The 24,738-nt window shown below is 36.5% G+C and overlaps 1 protein-coding gene across 1 annotated transcript in view; it reads left to right on the top strand.

The window, feature by feature from the left end:
- Positions 1 to 18,304: 18,304 nt before the first annotated feature.
- Positions 18,305 to 24,738, top strand: part of brinp3a.1 (bone morphogenetic protein/retinoic acid inducible neural-specific 3a, tandem duplicate 1) — a 29,169-nt gene continuing 22,735 nt past the window's right edge. Inside the window, exons 1-2 of the mRNA XM_079884818.1 lie at positions 18,305 to 18,809; positions 19,521 to 19,795. Coding sequence (XP_079740944.1) covers positions 19,566 to 19,795 — 230 coding nt within the window. The 5' untranslated portion in view covers positions 18,305 to 18,809; positions 19,521 to 19,565. The remainder of the gene's footprint in view (positions 18,810 to 19,520; positions 19,796 to 24,738) is intronic.

Consider the following 24,738-nt stretch of genomic DNA (forward strand, 5'->3'; position numbering starts at 1 on the left):
GCATTACAAATGAGAAACTAGTTGTGTACTTAAAGTTTAGTACTCTTACACTTATAGTACACTTAAACTTTTATATACTAAAAGTGGGCCAATTTAGTTCCAAGCAGTATTGAAATAGTACACTTACAAGTTTACTACAAGTACACATTGATATTAGTATACTTACTAAATAAAGTATACTTAAAAATATACTTGAACATTACTTAAGTATACTTCATAAAATGATCTTGAAGTATACTTCTTTATCGTAAGGGCTATGACTTGCTCTTGTCTGAGACCATGTGCAGCGTTGGAACTCACAGCTCGAGTTCTTACTTACATCTTTCTTACTTCTTACTCTTTTATATAATGATGAAATATATTTATGATGAAATATGTATAAAATTTAAATCTTAACACGTTTACAGAACCACTCAGTGTATGTGATTCTTGCATAGGTATCAGTTTTTCCAACACTTTATTGAAATTTATTGATGAAATATTTGTTCATGAAAATATTTGTATGCAGATTTCACACAGAAATCCACATGCACGCACGGTTAATGAATGAGACCCAATGTTTTGATTTGTCATGTGTAGTATGTTGCTGTGTTTGGTAATTCTGAATTGAGTTTTATGCAGTCAGATCAAGGTGATTGGATTAGAGTTGTTTTTTGGCATCTCCATGTAGTCCTGTTTGGTATTGCATCTTAACTTGTCTAAAATGCAAAGAAGCTTTTTGCTGTTGCACTGTAGACATACTATGCACTGTGAATTCTGAAAAGTTTGTATCTCTAACGTTTATTTTTATTTATTTTTTCATGGATGCTGTCATGGGTGTACCTAAATTTATGAATTTGGTTATAATTAAATAATCCTTATATAATTTCCCTTCTGGGCTTCCATAGAAAACGACTGACAGTTCTGTTAGTAAAAGTTCTGAGCAGCAAATTCAGAAGCTTGCCACAAGTTTGACATTTTCTTTTAGTTCATAAATAGATAATAAAATGGTAGAGGTTTTGAGAGAGGAGGGAGGTCGTAACACTACAATAGTTTATTATTACCTTTCCACTGTAAAAAAAAAACAACAACAAAAAAACACTAGCCATCATTGGAAATCTGTCCCAATATAATACCACAAAGCTGCAACGTAATAACCGTGAAATTCAATATTGTTCCTCCTGTCTCTAAAGTATCCAAAACAATACTTGGTTAAGAGGTCAAAGAACAAAGTCTGGTGACCTTTCTTTATTTGGAATGATTCCTGTTATTGAGGTTGTGTTCACACATGTTTGGTTCGATTAAAATGAACCCTGGTGTGATTGCTCTGTTAGTGTGGTTCATTTGAATAAGTGTAAAGTAAACGCTGCCATCTGATCCCTGGTGCGCACTAAACAAGTGGACCTTGAATCTAACTTGAAATGGCCTGAAAACATGATGACTGTGGGGGGTTTTAGTGAGCAATCAGCTTGGGGAAATTAAAGGTACATCTTTGTGTCTCTGACCACTGTGTTCAATCTTGAAGATGGCTGAAAATAAGTTGACTATTAAAAAGAAAAGCAGAACCTTAGTTCAAAAACCATATATTGTTTAAATTGTAACTGTTAATATTATTGGTTATTTAGTTAACCAATAATAGTTATTTAGTTTAGTTATTTAAAATAACTATTTATTATTTTGGAATAAATGTAAAAATGTGTAAAAACACTTGCGTAATATGCAACACACACATATATATATATATATATATATATATATATATATATACATACATATATATAAGACAGGCCTTAATAAGAGAGTTGTAATGTCTGTTGAAGCAATTAATACTATTCTGAAAATAAAATCTCATTTTGCAGTTAAAAGGCATTAGATTGAGCATCATAAGCATCACTGTTTGGGTAACATTGACTTGAAATGGAAAGAGTAAACAAGCCATTGTGCCTTGGAGCCTAAGCCCCTTTTCTATATGAGCTGTTGTTGTACATGCTTTTGTTTTAATGTACCCCATGTGTACCAATAGTAATTTGATAATACATACGGTTGATCTGTTCTGCACCAAAGACCTCAACTTGGTTACTCTGCTCATTTCCCTGAAATGTTCCTCTGGCATTCACTGACAATAGGCCTCCACAGACTGGAATGCTAAAAACTAGATAAGGAAATGCCAAGCATGGCAAATGATGTCTAAACGACTGCCTGACATAACTAATAATGAAGAAAACAGATGAACATCCTCTTCAGGAGTACTTCATCACAGAAACTCACATCAAGAATGCAACCTGCTCTGCAAAGATAACTGCAGCCAAGAGCTGCATCCCGTTCACCAGCTTCTCCCTGAAACCTACAGCCAAAAGGAGGAAAGGTGTATGTGATAGAGAGAGAGAGAGAGAGAGAGAGAGAGAGAGAGAGAGAGAGAGAGAGAGAGAGAGAGAGAGAGAGAGTGAGTGAGTGTTTAGGCAGCAGATATGAAAGGCGGTGCATAAAGTACTCATCATTTTAGCACGCATGTTTAAGTAAATAACAACAACATCCCAATGGCACTCCACTAGTGTGCACCCACACTTTTGTTCGTTCTAATACAGAAAAAAAGAGCAAAACATCAGAATAAGCTGTGTGTACTTGTACATAATGTTTGTATTTAAATGCAAGAGAGAGCTATTAGAGGGAATCTGCTGAATTTAAACATGTAAAATGTTAAATGGAGCTGAAACCTTCCAAAATATTTAATGAATGTACACACATAAGGTGAGGGATTTATAGAATCTTATGAATGACAGGAATTCAGATTCTATGGAAATCTGCAAAAGTTTATTTGGCTGCAGATTACTTCTGACCATAGCTATTAGGAAAATGTCAGTATTTGAGAAATATTTCTGAAATATTTTATATTTCTATGAAATATGTATTATCATACTGGAAACTAAACTCACATAGTGGACTTTTTTTCTGCAGACCAAAGCATGAATCCTTCTCCCATTCATATTGTCCAACAATAAAATGTACAACTGCCTAGAGAAGCAAAGCAGTACTTAAGATGTCATGTGCTTGTACTCTTGCCAGCAGCAGGACAGCATAGGCCACACCCGTCAAAGACAAAGCAAAAAAGAATAGAGCCATTTTGATTTTCCCAGTCAAAAGTAGAAATTTATGGAGGAACTCAATGAGCCTCGGCATCTAAACAACAGCAACCTCAGGCACTGCATCTCATCAATCATTTGACTCTAACATGCAGCTTGACAAAAAAACAAAACAAAACAAACAAACAAAAAAAACTTAGGACGGTGTAGGTGCTAAAGTGAATCTTAAATAGCTGTAGAAACATTAAAATTTATCTGCAAAATTGAACTGCAAAACTGAAAATAAATTTGGCAAGTTATGGTTTTAATTGGCTTACAGTACACCCAGTTGAGAACAAAATTTTAAAACCCTTTTTACAAGATGTAAAATAGGTATTTGATGTCCCCAGAGTGAGTATGTGAAGTTTTAGCTCAAATTACCCCACAGATCATTTTTTATAGCATGTTAAAATTGTCCCTTTTTGAGGGTGAGCAAAAACGCATAGTTTTGTGTGTGTCCCTTTAAATGCAAATGAGCTGCTGCTCCCGGCACAGAGGGCGGAGCTACAACTGCTCATGTCCTTGCAGAACAGCACTAAAATGTCAGTAACTGTCTTTTATGTTCAAACCGGAGTTGGACAATGATGGAGAGACTCAAGAAAAGTGAAAACATGAATGCAATATGACGTTTCTGAATGGTTAGTTGATGAATTTATGTAGCTGATGTGGAGTTAACTATCATCAAGTCATTTATTAGCATATTCTGTCATGATAATCTATAAATTGCTCGTTTTGGAACTGTTGTAAGATGCCTACAGAGTGACATGCTATTCCATTTTTATTACGTACTGTATTGCAAAAAATGTGAAAAGATGGATGCGACAAGTATTACTAAACTTATATTTAAGTTCAGTAATTTCACTTTAATGACAATTAATAGGTAGGCTACTTTTCATTGCCATTTAAGTGTGAACATAAACATACAAGCTTGATAAAAATGCTCTTTTAGAAGAAAATTTCAGATGGTACTTAGAGGCTTTTGCCTCTGAAGTCGTCATATATATAAAATGATATTATTTAGATTTTGTTTATTTAAATGACTATTATTATCAGCTATCTTTGCAACAAAAACAGAAGAGAGACGTAAGCATTATTTCTGCCATCTGTATAGCTCGAAAATCATTGCCTGTCCTCTGGTTTGTATAATAGTAACTTATACAACTACATTTGGATTATTAGACAATGTCGAAATAAAGTGAATCTGCAGAGTGTTGCATTCAAAGGCATGTATTGACAGAGAAGAGTTAAAAACTCTTCACATGCTCGCGCTCATGACTGCTACTGAACATCTGAACACACACACACACACACAAAAAAAACAAAAAAAAAGTACATCGACGGATCTTCTTCTGACTGTTCTCCAAAATATAATCAAATGTACATTTCTGCAAGCATGTTTAAACTGGTTAAATGTCAACGGCAGGCAAAGGCATTCTTTTCAAGTCGAGTTCGCACGCCACTGCGCAACAATACACACAATACCGCGGGATGGCGGGTGTTCATAAACTGTGAACAATGGTAGCTTTATTTAATGTAAATTAATGTATATGTCCAAAAAACGGTTAATGTCATACTTTCTAGTATCGTGGCGTAATAATCTGTTTGGTTGTAAAATGTATTACCTGAGTAAAATGAAATCGAATATATCGTCCTGACTCCTGTGGAATCATTCATTCACAGACAGCTTACGAAGATGTTCAACTAATAAAGATCTTCATCGCTGGCAAAAATATGATGCATTTGAAGATTTGCTCTCACTTGACTGTACTGTAGGTCGGTCTTTGGTGTTTTATGCCCCCAACGTCGCCTTCCAGGCAGCGAGGGGATGGGTAGGTTTAAGGTTGAGGGTAGGGTTAGCTGCCTCTAAGGAGCCATTGGGGGCAAAACACCATCGAGCACTGTAGGTCCACTGCCACTTCATCTAACGCTCTCTTCATCTTCCTGTTACGACTCCGAGTCCAGTGTGAATTGAAATCGCTTCAGATGATTCAGTGCGTGCATGGAACTGAACAGAATCAGGAACTGAATCATTCAAACTGATTCGCGAACCGACTTAGACAGATCTGCCAACTTGTTTGATGAAGTCTTTGAACAGAATCGACTCAATAGAGTGATTCATTTGTGAATTGAGCATCGCTCAAGTCCAGAAAAAAAGATACAGCGCGCTTGGAATAAACTACGCATTTAACACCACATATTGCATTAAAATAAAGTAACGAGAGGAACGTCGCCCATTGTAACGAAGTAAAAGTAATTTTTTTTCATTAGAGATATACTCGAGTTAAAGTAAAAAGTACCCACATTCAAATCTACTCTTAAAAGTACAATTTTTCTAAAAAAGTACTCAAGTAAATGTAACGAAGTAAATGTACTTCGTTACTACCCACCTCTGGGACTCACCCCCTTTGTTGCTTTCCAGGGGTGGGGTTTATGTAAATGTTAGGGTTCATGATGTCACCAACCCAGGAGGAAGCTTGTCCCTATCAGTTGTTTGTTGTAGTCCTTAAAAAGCGATTTCTGTAAAAGAAAATATCTCCCTTTGCTTTGAACTTTGAGCGTTGTAACTTTGCAGATGTTGTTTATGCTCAAACAGCAACATTAAACACTAACTAAAGTTAGAAAAGTGAAATCATAATCAACCACCCCTTTCCGAGGTTTCTCGGTAATATAGTTTCTCTGTAATATTTTTTATGCTGGCTGATATATCACTCATCTTGAACTTATAGGCCTACCTGGTAGTGTGGATGCAGTGATATTTACAATTAAAAGTGCAGTAAGCATTTCTGAGAAATGCTGTTGATATTTGAAATAAACCCAAACAGACACACCCCTTCCTTCATTGCTCCGTCCCCAAAATGTGAAGATGGCGACCGAACGACAAGGAATAACAAAAAAAAATGAACATACAATACACAAGAGTAAATACAAGCAAGAGTTTGTTGTTAGTCGCCAGCAACACACCAGATCCAGACGAACAATGACACTCAAAACTGTCCTGTTACTATAGCTAACATTACAACAACAGCATATCTTGGGCTAGTGAAGCATAGCAAAAACCTGTTACTCATGTATGGAGCAGAAGAAACGCGTACGTTTTCAGGCTTTCCTGCTTAGGTCTCTTCAGTGACTAACAAACACAACTAACATATGGTGAGGGGGTGTCTATGAAGGGTCAGATGTTTTCAGTTATGGATGTTACTTTAAAGATGCTCTGTTTGCAGCCATGATTAATTTATTCTGTGAGCATAAATTCCCAGTAATGAACTACATGAACAGAGCTTTTTTACATTCTTTCATTTTCCATTAGTTAAGATCACCACCTGCATGTGATTGTTAACACAAAATGGTTAGCCTACGATGTATGTATTTTGGCAGCAATTTGGTAAATTCATATTATTTATATAAATATATTCATGCATATTGTAGGCCTATTAAGTGTATTACAGGAGTACAGGATAAAGACCAATAGTGAAAGAATAAAAGCAAATTCAAAGAGTCTGTATTCTTACAGATGTTTCTGTAATATAAGCACACTTAGCCTACATCCACATCTCAAATCAGAGTCAGTGCTTTACCACCACAGTCCGTTTCCATGAGAAAAAATATTATTAATGACTGCACTTATTTGTGAAATACAGTAGTAATATTGTTTGTGTCTTCTCCCCCTCCAACAAGATCCCATTTAATGCATTAACTATAACAATGAGCAGGGTTAAGCAACTGTTCATTGTTAGTTCATGTTATTACATGGTTGAATTCTAATGTAGAATGCGGTCTGTTATTTCTTGATAAGTATAACACACCGTTGCCATGACAAACAGAGCGTTGCTATGGACTCAGGATTCTAACCGTAGAGACGGAACAGACTATTTTCTTTAGCGGAAGCAATGCAGTCGTTTTTAAATCAATAAACTCCTTTTTAAATCAATATTTTGTGTCAAATTATTGATTTATTTGGTAGGTAGCCATGCAATAAGCGGGATAATGTAGAGCGAGGCGGTTGTTATAGTGAATACAACCCCTTCAGGCTGATTCAAGACCAAGTCCTGATCAGCCTGTCGGGGTTGTATTCGCTATAACAACCGCCTCGCTCTACATTATCTCTTACTTACCTCAGCTCCATTAACAGATACACACTTTTTATTTTAATAATGTATTAGTATATGTTGCAGTTAACATTAACTAAGATTAACAAATACTTTAGATGTGTTTTTCATTGTTAGATCAGGTTAAAGGAGAAGTTCACTTTTAAAACGAAAATTCTGTCATCATATACTCACCCTCATGTTGTTTCAAAGCTGTATGAATTTCTTTCTTATGCTGAACAGAAAGGAAGATATTTAGAAGAATATCAGTAACCAGACAGTTTTTGGGTCCCAATGACTTCCATAGTAGGAAAAAAATATATAAATATATAATCTCTGTGTGATTTTTTAAAAGACTGAGTGCTTGCAAAAAAAGCACTTTTCATTTAATTTATAAATAAATGTATAAATTGAAGCTCAACAGGTATGAAACATGATCAATGAGTAAAAAACAAAGTTAATGTGAAAACTTGCACTTGACGGCTGGTTAGCATGAGCCCCTGCTGGTAGATAGTACTACATGCACTGTGGGCAAATAAAACAAAACAAACAAAAAACCCTTTTATGCCCGTTAGAATGGATGGATGGATGGATGGATGGATGGATGGATGGATGGATGGATGGATGGATGGATGGATGGATGGATATGTGCATATATGTGTGTATATTTGTCCCTATACTTGTCTCTATCACTAAAGCCCTCCCCTACAATTCCTACACATTAAACACTTTATTCTCTCTATTAAATAATCTTTAGGCACTTTATTTCCACTTTTTGAATATTTTATACATTTATTTATTTTTTTTTTAAATAAGTGCCTCTCCAAGCTGATTTGCAATGGTAAAAGACAGAAGAATGAGTTCGGAAAAAGGCGTATTTGAACTTGGGTCGGTCGTGTCAAAAGCTAACGCCTAACTCTCCAAGCCAATGCTATCAGGACATAAACAAGATCGGAAACAAGGGAACTTAGGGGCTGTTTACACGACACTGTTTTGAACTAAAAACTGAATACTTTTTATGCGTTTTGGCCATTTGATTACACGACAACGGCATTTTGGGTGCCTGAAAAAGCAAACTTTTGAAAACAGGTTTCAAAGAGTAAGTTTTGAAAAAGGTCTATGTGTAAACAACAAAAATGCGAATCTGTGAAAATGATGACGTCGTGCACATGCATATTATGTGTTCAATCTATAGCGTTTCATCGCTATCTAATGGCCGGGCAGCAGAATACAGCGTTTTTAGTCGTTTTCACGGATTCGTGTGAATGGGGATCGTTTTGACAATGGTGTCATCTGTAAAAAAATGACAGAAAACAAGGCAGGGAGAAATAGTGCAAATGGAAACAAAGTCCAAACTGAATGAAACTGTGACATTACGCCCCCTCCCGGAAAGGCGTGACCTCACACCGGCAGATAAGAGGAGGCTCAGGTAGAGGACGAGAGTCTGGGAGAGGAATCAGAGGGAAAGTCCAGGGTGGTGAGACTGTGTTGGAATGGCCTTGAACAGGGACAGGCAGGTGGTGACTCATGCCACAGCCAGGACTGTGCTCCATGGTGGTGTCGCTGGAGGGAGGAACCATGGAGGATGGAGTACCATGGGGATGACCGGAAGCTACGTGGGAGGTGGAGCCCACCACGCAGCCGAAGAGCCGTTGTAGCGTAGGGACAGAGCCGCAGCGACAACCCCCTGCTTTAATGCTGCACACATGCAGGGAATAAAAGACGGCCTGTAAGATGCAAAGACACTCAATTCTTGCAAAGCAGTGACGCTAAGAAAATGCATTTTACATGAACCTGTCTTAAAGAATTTGACATTTCATCTAACCCTGCATGAAAAATAACAGCTTACTTGCAAAAGCACGAAAGTTCAATCACATGTGTTGGTTTTAGGGACTAGGAGGGACACAGAATCACACAGACTTTGCCATTCCCTCAGTAGCTCTTTTTTTCTGGCCAAGCACAGCAGTCTACAGTGATGGCTGGGGGGGCCTAAGAACGCTCACTGTTTCCAAATCCCTTAAATATTTCACTCCTCTGACAGAGCTGAACACTGACTCCTCTGTTTGCCTTCTTTGTGCTGTGCATTTGCACCTGTTTCAGCTCTAAGTCATGATCTGTTCCTCTGTTCATTCTCACTGCAGCGCTTTCTCCCTTTTTTTTTTAGAAAAAAATCCTCGCCAGGCCAGCATTATGCTAATTTTCCCCACAATAGTTTAGGTGAAGAAAACATATTGTGTGCTATTCTAGCAATGACTTCTCTCTCTCCATCTCACTTCCATGCTAATGTACCCTGCAGCTAAAGGCAACTTCTCCTGCTGTGTGGTGTTCCTCGCAGGGACATTTGTTCCTAATCAGGGGAAGGTATCATCAGCATTGTGTGCCATGAAGAATTAAATTGAGAGAATGCTTTTCAGTTCCTGAATTTGAATTGAGATAGCAGACAGGATGCATTATAATTCACATTTATTCATTAAAAAAAAAAAAAAAAAAAAAAAAAAATGGAATGAGAATCAATAACTGCTCTAAATGTAGTTTTTATGCACTTTTTTGTTTCCCATATCAGTGCAATTTAAAACTTAATCGAGTTGGATACAATTAATGTGAACAGTTATAGATTGGGCATTATATGTTACCAAGACTGGACAGAGTCGGTGGTGATATGACAGACATGAAAATGGCACCCGATTTCAGTTACATGATGAGCAGCTATGGGCAATGGTCAATAGAAAATGTTCCATTTCTGTATTCCAGAGACGTATAATGAATAATACACCATCAAGAGATGCAAATGTATGTATACTTTTAAATTGTTTTATTATTTGAAAGATATGTGGTGAACATTTTGGTGCTGTATTGTAAACCTAAAACTTTATTTCTCATTTTAAAAATATGCCTAATTAGTTGAGAGAAAAAAATGTTTTGCATATTAGTGAATACATTTGTGTGACTTTGTTGAATTGTAATTCACACATTTTCTCTCCCTTCTCTTTCTTCTAATCATGTCTGTGCAGTTCTCTCCAAATCAATTGAATTTCTAACCCAGTGAAAGGGAGCCAATTCCTAAATTCTGAATTTTGCCCAACCCTGATGCCCACTTACTCACGCTTGCGCACACATTTGTATACAAGAATACATAGTGCACAGGGTAGAAAGATTTCTCTTCTTTCTAGAGCCGACTTTTTAAAAAATGTTGCAATAAAGATATTGTTGCACTTCAGCAAAGCTGGCAAGAGGTCATGAACCATAAACCAAATAAAGAGTTATAACAGTCACAAGTCATGCATGAAAGAAGTGTCCCTCCAGAGAAAGAAAGGGATTTGTATGTTTGTGTGTGCTTGAGAGAGAGAGAGCCTGCAAGACAGAGAGGGGAGAAAAGAGATGCAAAAGGCACTGAAGGGTGTCAATATATTCTGAAATTGAATTAAAGAGTAATTAGGGAAATCATTACCTGACACTTCAGCATTGGGATTTGGTTAATTTACTGCGCCATCGTTCAGTGAATGAAGTATGTCCTATAAGACTTCTCCTTTTGCCAAAGGTGATAGGCACATTAGATAAAAGCTTAATTTAAATCAGCAGCCTTGACTTATGTCCTTGATGTTGCCACAGACACTATTCCAAGTTAAATTACTGCTATTGAACTGATAATGGTTACCAAGCTGTTTGTTTTATTTGGGAACAGAACATACCAAATTTCTCAAACAACTTTGAGAGAAACTAAAGCAAGTAATCAGTAAATAAACAGTTTCATGGGCAGCAGCAAGACCTTGGCCCTGTTTCAGTAGGTCATTTGAACACTTCCTTGTTGACTCTGCCTTGGCTATTCCCCTTGAGTGAATCGAATCCCCACTGCTGTCCTAACTGCCATTCAATTACTCTGATATCTCAGGAAGTAAGTGAGATCAACCATTCGATTAAGGGCGAGTTAACAGAACTTCAAGAGTACAAACTGCCCTGAGACCGTTGTAAACATTTTTAATTACTTCTTTAAAAACAAAACTGACATAGTGGATGGATAAATGACAGATAATTTGCTTCTCCACATAGATTAATTAGTAGTCCTTTCCTCTTTTAATAAATAAAAAAGATTGATGACAGCAAATTGTTAATTAGTACTGCATGCAAGATTAAGACTTGGTACAAAAGTAGCTGGAACTCACTATAGTTTACACAAGGTTCAGTCTTTAAATTAAAAAAAATATTCCAGGCTTAGTACACAATAAGCTCAATTGACAGCATTTGTTTCATCATGTTTAGTTTCTGTCTTGTTTAGTGTTCAGTCTTAAGAAATTAAAGCTCTATAGTACATGTACAAAGTTCCGCCAGGAAGACTCAATGTTACGTCACTCATTACTTTCTGGTCTATCCAATTACTATCTAATACTTGGAGTATAAAAGATTGTTACTTACACATGTTTGAGTTTGCAGATGATGACGCAAACATTCACCTCCATCCTCCCCACCACCACCAGGATGGTCCCTGTCCATACCTCCCAGGGGGTCGGCTGTGCCCCTGCCTTCATCTTCAGGCAGGATATGCAGAGTCCGCTACCCTCCAAATGTGAATTACAGATGGGGCCTGCGCCAAAGAATTTTACCATCCAATATTGTTGTTTTCATTTTCTGGTCTATTAATTAATAAATGTCATTGTGATATCATCTTGCTTTCCGAGTCTTTCTGGTAGAACTGTTTATGCAACACTATTTTCAACTAAAAATGGAAAACGTTTTATGCGTTTTGGTCGTTCATTTCAGCCCGGTCTCACCCCAAAACGTCACATACTGACGCGTCTTGACCATACGGCAACATACGACGAAAAGGGTACCCCTAAAACGTCCATATGAGACGAAGACATAAGCGCACCAGCAGCGCCTCTTAGCGGTACCCTAACGCATACCTAAACCTACCCATAACCCGAATCGTCAAATATGGACGTTTTAGGGGTACCCTTTTCGTCGTATGTTGCCGTATGGTCAAGACGCGTCAGTATGTGACGTTTGGGGGTGAGACTATGTTATTCATTTATGTTCATTTTATTTTTGGGCCTGAATTAACGCAAACTTTTGAAAATAGGATTAAAAGTGCAAGTTTTTAACAACAATACAGTTATCATCTATAATTGCCAACTACTGGTCAGGCGTAATACAGCATTTTTAATCAATTTCACGGATGCGTGTAAACAGGGATTGTTTTGACAACGTTGACGCCAGTATGCGGAAAACGCAAAGGAAAAACTTGATTTTACACTATCGTGTAAACGTACCCTCAGGTTTCACTGTCACCGTTTGCCTGAGTTCTAGTCCTTCATTTATTGTCATGGTTTCTGATTGGTTGCACACCTGTTCCCTGTTCCATTGATTATCTTCCTCAGTAAGCCCTCAGTTCTCCTCTGTTCATTGTCTCTCGTTAACGTTACGTTGGTTCATCTCATCCTTGAATTAAACTACAACCTGTGACAGTTTGTGGTATAATGTTGATTAACACTAGAGATAATTTTGACTTATCCTTTGTTTCTTAAAAAAAGTTAAGGTTACAGTGAGCACTTACAATGGAATTCAATTAGTGAAGAATTAAAAATCAAAAATGTGAAAATTATAATTTTATAAAAGCATTTGCATTATTTTTTTATAAAAATATTGGTAGCACTTTATTTTACAGTCCTGTTATCCATGTACATGTTATGCACTTATTATAGTAATTACAATAACTGGGTAATAACAAGGTACTAACCCTGAACCAACCCCTAAACCTAACTTTATATTACTTTATATTACCCATACTTTCTTAGGTAAGAACACTGTAAGTACACATAAGCGCACATACTGTAAAATAAAGTGCAACCAAAATATTTATTATTTCAACTGTAAATCTGTTTAAATTATATATTTTTACACTTGCTTTAAGAGTTTACAGTGTTGCATCTTGGCTATTGAAACTCTTTTTTAACATTTACAAATTGGCCCCATTAACTTTTGGTTAATCAGTATTAATCTATAAATACTGTTGATTGAGCCTAACTTGTACTAAACCTGGAAAATTCCTCTACCAAACTCCCAACCCCTAATGTCCATACCTATGTTGTTGAACTTAATGATGAAGCATTTTGTGCTCCGAACTGTATTGTAACAAGTCTGAGTGCTATCGGATCACTCGTAAAATATTGTTTGTTTTCTAGTCACAATATGCATAGTGCTAGTCTGTTAAGGATTTTTTTTTTTTTTTTTTTGGCTGCATGGTAAAGGATAGCGAGCCAAACCAAGAATGCTGCCAGTCTTTTCATTTACAGAGATTACTTAAAGACAGATGGCAAAGAAAGACGATGTTCAAACCAAGATCTTTATTAAACGGTCCTTTAATAACTGAGCCTCTCTTTTTTGTCGAGATTTAACGATTGTTTGAGAAGATTATGGTGTTATTATTTTGATCTTTATTCCAAGAGAAACATTTAATCTGCAATTTAAGCAGGAAAAATGATAATTATGTCACATTTATCATAGTATTAGATGTCAGTATTGTTTAGTTATATTATTAAAATATATATCTGCACTAAACAAATATGCAAATAAATAAAGAAAGGTTCTTACTTCAGTGTTCATAAAGCAATTCACTGACTTTTGCTCATGAAATTGCCACTTACTTGTTCTAGTGCAATGGTTCTTAACTGGTTTTGCTAAAAGACTTAGATTATACATTACAGATGACATTGTGACCCACACAGTACCAAACCTCATTGAATCCAAATGAACAGTAGCCAGGGTTATATTTTATTTATGTGTAGTTTTATTCATTGTTTTGAGGATGAGAGCACAGTCAGACTGTGTGACACTGGAATCTGGAAGTGACAGATGATTATGGACCAAAAAACTGATTTCTGATTTGATTGAACAAACAACCTTTGATGTCAACAGTAAATGATGGACAGAACTTTCTCCTCCCTTTAAAAAACGTATAAGTCCATATGATTAGTTTCAGTTTAGTATTTTCATTTTTTCCTCTGTTGCACAAAACTCTGACCCAAGAGTTGAGATTCACTGTTCTGTATGTCCAGTCATACGTATCTCAATTTCTCTCTATTGTCATGCTAATAATGAATCTACTATGAACGTACAGTATAAAAAGGAAACTCTGGAGCTATTTGATATTTTCAGACTGATGTCCACGAGGCTAACCCTCTGGACTGTGCCATATATCAAGGAACTTCTACAATTCATTGTGCTGCGATATGCCATTTTCTATCAATGACCTGTACAATCAGTTCATTCCCCAGACAAATGCCACCAAGTCCTTTTTAGTCCACCTTATTCAAGCAAAAAGTCACGCCGCAAGTAAGAAGGGAAAATTGCGTTGCCTCTCAACCATGACAGAATCTAATATCAAGATGGATCCATTTTGAGGGCAGAACATCACACAAATAATGCATCTATTTAGTGGTTTATTAAAAAGAAAAAAAAAATCCATTAGCAAATGACCTGAGGTCTGGAATGACAGTACTCTCCTTTTTATTCTTTCATCCATCTTTTTTTATTTTATATATTTATTTATTTTTCCAACAATAGGTTGACTTGTTACATTTGAATTCTTTAGATTTTTTTTTCTTTGATAATGCTTTCTATTGAGCTATCTTTTTTAACATACAGTTTGTCAGATATTGTATCATCTAGAGGGCAGATGGGACAAACATCATACAAAGCTAAAGTATTTGTGCATTACATGAAATGTAATTAAATTGTTCATCTACCACAATCTAAGGGGCAATATGATTGGATGCTTGTGGAAAGTTGATATTTTACAAAGGTGCTATTTAGCATTAAAATATAAAATAATCTATGCAGTGATCATTTTAAGCTTTTACTATAAAAGAAAAATCAAAAATAATACCTGAAGAACAGAATGAATAAGAAAATAGAATCATAACCCTGTATTTGTAGACTGAGCTAACAGAATTAAGACTTCATGCTAGTTTTCACCCCTTTTTTGAGGCATCCTGACATTTATAAACCCATTTTATCTTCAGGATTGTGATGTTTGCAAGCTACGTAGCTGTTAAACAAAACCACTTACAAACTTGCAACGTTGCGGATTGATTTATGGGCCTGCACATTGACCACCTGGCACTGAGAAGGGAGGGTTAATGTTTTTTTTTCAGACATCATCATTAGACATTTCTAGCTGTAGCAATGGTGCTTGTTACTGTGAAACAAAGCTCATATGTCAGAGTCATTAGAGAAGGAGAGCATGACACTGGCTTGGCCTCATCACTATTCGGGTGATTCATACAGCCAGAAGAGACACTCTGACACTCCAGCTACACATGCAGCGGCTGCGACTAAAGCTTCACACACTGCTTACGACAGTTAATAGCCTGTGATACCTCGTGGTGCAAACATACTGCATTAATAAACATCACTTTTACCTGGTTGCACGTAGTTAATATGTAATGGGCATCTTCAAGCTAATTATCAGTATTTCATGTTTTCGTAGTAGGCTACTATTTACAGAAGCCATTATGGGGCAGAGTGAGGGAGAGAGAGAGATGAGGAAAGAAGCGAATAAGCATAATGCATTCAACGAGATATGCAAAAATACCCTGCCTCAGCTGTCAAGATGGTAGCTAATTAAAACATTATCTTTACTTTGCTTCCTTGATTACTCTTCACCAGCACATCACTGGCTCCATCAAGGCTGCATTTTAAGTGAATATTTACCTGTTGTAATGACTTCCTGTCTATGCATTGATAAATGTCCCTGCTTTGTCGTCTCAAACACTACCACGATCCAGATCTCAACTCCGCCTTCAGCAGCCGACTGGTTTTAAAGAGTGCTGTCTCAGCTTTGTCAAACAGTTATTTTCTGCACAATCCACTGATCTTCTGTTGGTCCTGTGGATGTCTTTTCACTATACGCATCATCTGAAAATATCTCGGCAAAAACGCTGCTGATATTTCTCTCACTCTCTCACTGTGAGGACTTGATTTGATTTTGTCTTTGATTTCTTCCCCTTCCTTTCCTCCCAAGATTGCTCATTTCCTCACACGGTCGATCACTGTGAATCAATTGGAAGCCAATGTCAGACTGTTTCTACTCATTCTTGTGTTTAAAAGAGATGTCAGCATTGTCAGTTTAGTGTACTCCTTTGATAGTCTGTTTTAATGGTAAACTTCTACTTATTACAAACATAATCATTGCCACTGTTTGAGATGATATACAACATTCATCTGTCTGGATAGAGGTTTTTCATTTGAATTTATCTGCATTTATCTGCTTTGTGCAACCTTATGGTTATAGTTTTGAAAAGATTGCAACTATTTATCTTAGAAATGTTGATTTGTGCATAATTGTGCATAATAGCCTAATCCAAAGAGACAAGCCACCATTGCATGCTTTCTGTTTTTAAATACATAGCAAATGATATGTGATATTATATTATATCCTATATTAAAGCCACATATTTAATGTAAATCATGTTGGTTCATTTTGTTGCAATATCGCAATTGTATTTGTTTGTAAATTAGTTTCCAGTTTCCATTTTTTCCATGTCACCCCATAAAAAAACTGGCAATTTGTTCAGCAAATATTCTAGGTTCTTCTTCATTTTTTTCCATTGTTTTATCAAAAGTTTACAGTGAGACCATAATGAAAGCTAATCCCTCACACTATATACTGTGTGTATATATATATATATATATATATATATATATATATATATATATATATCCTGAGACTTGAATAATTTTTTATTATTCATGTTATCACATTGTTTAGAGCATAAGAAACAAATGGTAAAAAAAAAAAAAAAAAACATTTTTGAAAAATTATATTTTATTAAAGCAACACTAAGGAACTTTTCCTCTTCGCTCGCCCTACAGGTTGGAAGCGGAATTGTCCGTTACCGCTGTCGTAAATCATTTTGCCGCCCGCAGCCTACCGTCACACGCACGCTCGCTGTTTATCCAGCACCGGCTTTGGAATGAACGATGTCCACAGACAAGGTAGAGTATGTTGCATGATTTCATGAAAGTATGATGTATTGCGACATCAGAAACTAAGAAAAACGAAATAATGTAGTGGACACCAGGACTCAGTTGTTTAAAAAATAAAATGACATGAAATTATGTATAGGCAAAAACAATGGGATTTTTTTTCAATCACCAATACATTTTGGGGTTTCAGGATTTATTTGAACTCAAGATATAATGGAATGAATTGAAACACCATTTTACTTTATGCAATATGTGGGTAAAACGGCCATAAATGAATATTCCCATTCAATGCAATGTATCTATACACTGTATCTAATTTGCACATTAATGTGTTCTTGGAGCAACATTTAATGAAAAAAGAAGTGTAATAATTGGAGTAATAATTAGCAACATTTTAATAATAATATCTAATATTTCATAGGAATATTGATGTATCATTTATTTCCATATTCACTTGTTGTGTCTCCCAAATTGCCTGATAAATATGATTTAAGTCCTGATGTCCTCTACAGTGGACATGTATGAAATCAATGCCCTGTTCTGTAACAGAAAGTCATTTTTTGTTTTGAAACCCCATAACGTTTTCCTGATATATTATCATATTTCCATAAGAGTGCTACATTTGATCACTAAATTAATGTCAGGCATTTTTAAAGACCAAGGATAAGTTGTTTTTCATGGTGAAACCTCCAAACATTTGGTAGCCTATCTCTGAAAAGTCCTGAATGTGCTCTTTACAGGACACTCAGGTTGTGACATGTGACATGTATGAACAAAAGTCTATTCCTGGGTCCCAGGAGTACAGTAAGCCCAATAGGCCTACATCTCAATTCAAGCAATTTTCTAATAGGCTATAGTTTACGACTATCAGCTAGACTATGTGAGTAATGATGTGTAGAATTAATAATACAATATAAATCTTGCAGCTCGAGTAGGCTACTATTTGTATCATAAATATCCCATTCATAAATAAGCACAATATTATTTTCATAACAAGCACATAATGTTCAAACTCACTGTCACCCTGACAAAGTAGCGACATTCTCTCAGCAGTGAAACCCCTCCCCTATTGCTCAGGAACAGCCAATGAGGAGTGGAGGAGGCTTGTCTCTGAAATAAATAGGATTTTTTCATGGTGTGTATGGGAACCGTCGAGTTTGAGCATCCGACATACGCGCAGTTGCAGTGGACCACTGGAGTCTGCATTTATATAGTGCTTCTTGGGGACCGGGTTAAGTTACTATATCGAGGGGAAACAGTAGACTTTAATCGCGTCAGTCGTTAATGGTTATGGGATTGCTTCAGCGTAACTTCCAATTCATAAGAGACCCGTCTACTTGGAGAGAGAAGAGTGAAGACAGGGCGACCGCTTCTAATCACGATAGTTTTTTTCTTCTGTTCACCCGGATTATACGGCACAAGACGTTGGAAATATACACCATAGTGGAAGCAGAGAGTTGGATGCTGGGTTTCCAGGGCTCTTCTCGCATCGCGATGGTGTTTAAAACAAGTTGAACTGAGCCAAATCTTTAAAGGTCACCCTCAGTAATTTGCCTATGCTTTGCGTTTACAATCATTTGCCTCTAATCGTAAAACTGTAGAGGTTGTTGACTTCAGTGGTTGAAACAACGGACAACTAGAAAAGGTAGGCTAAACTTACTATAACTATAGCCTAATCATTAAATTAAACAAGTTGAACTATAATGAACTATTTGAACTCATTTTTATAATAATAACTGAAAATACTCATTATAATTGCAAGCATGATCTCTACATAATCCTTTTATTTGCATTAGAGAAAATGCATGCGATTTAACATTATTAATGAGAAGGATGTTTCTAAAACCCAGGTGGGATGGAAAATGGCAGAAAAAATGACAATATAATGTATATTGTTACATGCCTGTGTATGGAAATATATTTGAATAGCTTAATTCTATTTTTATAAGATACGTTAAGTCAAGGGTTTTCAATCTGGGACCCCCCAGCCAGATTCAGGGACCCAGGGACCTCCATCTTAAAGAAGCTAGATTTTTTCAGTATCACTTTATAAAGGCTTTTAATAAGAACAGTGACTACCATTACTACATTATTTAATGCTTAAAAGAACAATAGTAAGAAAGTTAAAAATGAGTTAATAGTTGGAAATGTCATAATAATTTAAACTTTATGTCTTAGGCCTATATAATATATTATATACCTATATATTATACATACCGGTATAGAATTATAATACTTTAGGGACCCCAGACTGAAAACCCTGGACTTTAACTGTCTTTACTACTGTGTTTGGAAAAAAAAGAGGTGTCAGGACACAGTTATACTTGAATTCAATGTATTGTCTTTGTTGTTTCAGAGGGCAAGGAAAGTTCGGAGAGAATGTCGAGTCGCAGGGTGAAGCATGAGCTGCCAGTGTACTGATTTTAGACTGGCGTATCTGATGAGTCTATGGGTGTGTGTTGTACTAAGCCTTCACTGCTGGGTTCTAGCCCCTGTGGCAGCCTCCCATGATGCCGCTGGTCCGTTTGGGTGGCTCCTTTCAGATAAAGGGCCTTTTCATCACTCACAGGAATTTGCAGAATTTGTGGAGCGTTATCAACAGGGCTTCACAACCAAATACAAGATTTACAGGTGAGTTGGATAATTACTTCTGTTATTTATTGCCAGTGATGTTTAGAATGTGTTCCTATTAATGATATGCGAATATATGGTGCTTTTTCATTTTATTTGAACACATATTACTGTTTAATAAAAAAGTTAACAAGATACTTTAATGGAGGCTGGCTCATTTTGCTTTCACATGGAATACAAAAGAAAAGAACCTTCCACATGCAAATTGCCACATGGTAGGACTAGTGGAAAACGCTGTTGTAGATACAACTATGCAATATAAATGAGATTATGTAAATAAAGCAATATATATATATATATATTGAGAGAGAGAGAGAGAGAGAGAGAGAGAGAGAGAGAGAGAGAGAGAGAGAAATGTTGGGGAAACATCTGCACATGAGGAGTTACTTTACAGCTGTTTTCAAGTTTAAAGAGTAGTTAAAAACTTTTAATGCCAGATTATTAGTCGCAACTGATGTGAGGTGAGGTGTTGAGGGAAGTTGTGCTGAGTTAGAGCTGAGGATTAGATGAAGTGATAAACAGCCCAAAAGGGGAGGAGAGAAAAGCTGGAAAAGAGTTGGCTGTACTGAACCTGACTGACACGCTCATTTGGCAGGGCCGTTGGACCACGCTGCCAGGCGCAGATGGAGATGGCAACATTGGGGTTAGTCAGACACTCTCTCCTCGACATACGTGTGCATCTGTGAATGCTCCACTGGCTTTATTTTTTGCTAGAGACAGACTAGGAGTCAACAAAAGTACAGTTGTGCTTTCTCAATGTCAGATCTCCCCCTGCTGGTGGAAACCTGCAGCTTTGTCTGCGTATGTGTGTGTGAGCGCTGGGGTGCGCGTGTCTTAAGCACATAGTTTTACTTTACATGCTAAGCAGGGCTCCTATCCCAACATCCCTTGTGCCTTTTGAATGACTTTTAAGTACTTTGCTCTCACACTGGCAGTACAGAGAGGGACAAGTTTGCATCTGCGTTGATCTGAGTTGAGAAAGAATCAATTCTGATTCCTGGCCTCTTAACACTCTTTGCCTTGAATGAGACATTTGAGAAAAGATAATGATGTGTGGCACTGGAACAGTTTTATAAGCCTTAATAATGTGTGTGGGCATGTGTCAGATATTCTGTCATCTTTTCTTTGAAAACAGAAATGCAGTGTGCGAGGAAAAACAAGTAGAAACAATTTTCACTCAAAATTGCGAGTAGATTTCTCAAATAATTACAAAGAAATGCCAAGTAACACTTTGGATTATACATGACATTTTTAAGTAGAAAGAATGAAATAGTGTTCTTGTAAAATGTACTCCAGCAATGAGAATTTTTAATTTTTTTCATAGTCCAGTGCTACTTTATATTTGACGCAAAACCGTGTTCATTACACAATCGTTGTAAATAAAACTGCAAAACTTGAGCTGCTGTCCCACCTGCGTGGTTGTAAAATCCGTCAGGATAATAAATCCCCACCAAAACATTCTCACCTCAAAATTGGACATCATCAGCATCCGCAGTTTGCGGAAACACACCTAGCTTTTTACAAATTCATAACGTGCTTGTGGTAACATAGGTTGGTGTGCGGTGACATAGATTAAAGGTAAATTTGTGGCATATGTTATATTCTCATTCTCCCCATTTACCTTCCGCCAAAGGTCGAACAGAGCCCAAGGGTACTGTAAAGACTTAGTAGTGTCTATCCTTCCTGTCAGATGCATGAAAGGGATCTCATAAAACACCAGACATATGCTGCTTGACAAGTGTATGATGGGAGGGTTCTGCACGGAAGGATGGGTGGGTGAGGCGGACAAGCCGATGGCAGCGGAAAAGGTTGCCGGAGCACATACTGTACGTGCTCGCTTGTTCCTCCCGGAGATGCTAATAGCGAATTTCCCAGAGCACAAGGTGACAGCAATTGTCGGCTTAGCCAGAGCTGTGTGAGCAACAATGAGGATAAGCAGTAATTATCCCACGCAAACACTGTCTTGCTTAAGTTTTCCTGCACTATGGATTGGAACTTAAAGTCAGCAGAGTCTGTGATGTTTTTCATTTTAGAATTCGACAGGACATGTGTACTTTCAGTCCTTTACTGGAATTAAAAGTATTAGGAATATTTAAATACATACATTCAAAAAAACAAAAAACAAAAAAAAATACAACAGAGATATTCTGCAACTTTCCAATGTATGGTTGTGTTTAAACTATTTGCTTTTTGTTTCAGATGCTAAATGAGCCCCTTATATTTAAATCAAATATTTTAATTATACATCCCTAAGCAGGAGAGTTGAGCTGTAAGGGAAGCCTGACAATGCCTCCCTTAATGTGATCGTGTTGATGCACCACTTAATTACCCTTTGCTTAATTAGTTAGTCATTACTTCAGTATACAAGTCTGTAAAGGCTATATGTGGACTGTAAACAAAAGAAGATCATTTTTTGTTCAAGATAATTAAGGGACTTAGTTAAATGGTAAAATCCATAAGGTTAGGTCTAACATTTTATTTAGATTACTGTAATTAATCTTAATTTAAAGGGAGATTTGTAAAATCTTAAAATTAGAAACACATACTACCATAGCATATACCCAGACTGCTGCTTTTTTTCCATCAGAGGGTAAAGCTTAGAATGAGGACAATGTTGAATAAATCAATATTTCCAATTAAGAAAGCTTCTGAAAGGGTTTAAGATGAGTAAATATAATTGAATTATCATACATTCTTAAATATGTACAAGTCATAAGTGTTATTAATGCCTGAAGCATTAGAGGTCTATTAGCCTCCGGAATCTTCAGCGTTCTAAATAGCTTTAGACGGAAAATGTTTAGCCTAACGACAATAATGTCTGAACATTCCCCATAAAAGCCTCAGATCATTGATTGCTCAATTAGTGGCTCTACATTGTGCTATTTTAGAGAGATATTTAACTTAATGCAGTCGTGTGTGTGTGCTGTGTACAGGACATTAATGACAGCTGGGTTCTGTAGAAATACTTTGAACCACTCTTATCAAAGAATATCTCAGTGTTGTCCTGAAAATCAAACTGGGGCAAAGACTGTGATGTTCACCAGTGTGGAATTTCAAATTAAACACATGAAGGGGTTCCGGTATGGCATACATGACAATTTTTTTATTTTATTTTTTCATTCGTGGAAAGAAATGGTTTCATTTCACACCTGTTGGATTTGTTTTGCCCTTATTATATTTTCATTCGCCAGTTATATGTTATCAGGTAAACTCTTAAAAATAACAGTTCTTTATTGGCACCAATGGTTCCATGAAGAACCATTAACATCCATGGAGACTTTCTACTTTCTTTAGATTATTCAAATGTTCTTCACTCTAAGAAAAAATGGTTCTTTAAGAACTGTTCACTGGAAGGTTATATAATTACACAAAAATTATTATTCTATGGCAACACTGTAAAAAACTCCTTCTTATGGAACCTTTATTTTTAGGAGTGCAAAGGAGAATTTAGTTTCAATTCAAAAGCATGATTAGTGTGATATTGCTTTTATACAAAAGTTATTTGAACAAGAATTTAATTTTGAATGACTCACATTTTATACACAATATGGCCAGTTTATTTTTGCATCACCAAGGGAAGTAATAATAATAATAACTTGGACTTATAAAGCGCCTTTCATGGTACCCAAGGTCGCTTAACAAATAGGGGGGGAGTTAGGGGTCAGTATTTCTAAAAGTAATCAAATCAGCTTGCAACCTAGATCAACATTAGGTGAATTATGGTAATCTAGAGCATTGTTTTGCAGTTTTGACCTTTACAATTTACTTCCATTGTCACGCCCAAAACATTCCAACAAATAGGGCGTTATCACATGACAGCCCAGTTAGAATATGCCTATCATAGACTTGCTTGTAATTGCGCAAGAAATGTACACAACAGAGACTGGGTTTCCCAGAATCCTAATTCACCCTATATAAGAGAACAAGAAAAGGTGGGTGGGAGTGAGAGAGGGAGAGAGAGATCGACAGAAGGAGAGGGAGAGAGAGATATCAGGCTAGTAGCGTCAGGCCCTAGCTAATCGTCTCATTATTTATGTTTCAAGACATGTATATCCCCTGAGTATGCTTGCACTTGCATTGGAAACACAATCAAGGACAAAACACCTACTGGCTGCTATGGTAGATTGTTTTCCTTGTTCAGTTTATCAGGGCCAGAGCTCGACTGAGAGAGATGAGCTGTTGGACTTCCCTTATGGGAATTGAATGATGGAAGTGCACAAAGGTGCGTAGTTTAAGCCATATCTCACAACTGGGAGGAGTGATGATGATTGGGGCTTTGATGGCTTAATATTTTAGTATGACGAAATAATCTTTGAATAAAGAGCGAATGTCCTTTGTTGACCAATTAGCTCTAATTTTAGGTCCGGAAAGTTTCTCGAAGTCCTAAATGACTCATGCTGTAGAATGAGTGAGGCCCTAATGAGCGTGTTTACTTCAGATTAATGTTAGCTTGAAGAAGTGTTTGATAAACACAGCTAATGAGGTGTAGCAGCTTTCAATTTGCTTCAGGTTAGTCTTGAATTAAGAATCAAGTTAAGACCACAATACAAACACAGCTGGTAGTTGGCAATAAAGGGCATTTTATTGAAATATATATATAAAAAATGTCATTTGGCTTGTTTTATCAGCATCTCATGCATATTTTAAAGGATCATGAAACAAGGAGACACTTTTAGGTGAAAGCAGTTTGTAATATACAGTGCTATGCATAAGTTTAGACACCCATGCTAAAGTTGACTAAAAAGAGGAATAAAAAATCATCTTTTGGAAATTGAACTTAATGCCTTAATTAAAAAAATTAGGAAAAATCCAACCTTTAAGGACACCAATTTTCTTTGTGAATGAATAATGTATCGTAAATAAATAAATGTTCTTCCTTAAAATACAGGGTGCATAAGTCTGGACACCCCTATGTTAAATTCCCATAGAGGCAGGCAGATTTT

The sequence above is a fragment of the Squalius cephalus genome (genome assembly GCF_949319135.1).
Source record: "Squalius cephalus genome assembly, chromosome: 10".
NCBI classification, from domain to species: domain Eukaryota; kingdom Metazoa; phylum Chordata; class Actinopteri; order Cypriniformes; family Leuciscidae; genus Squalius; species Squalius cephalus.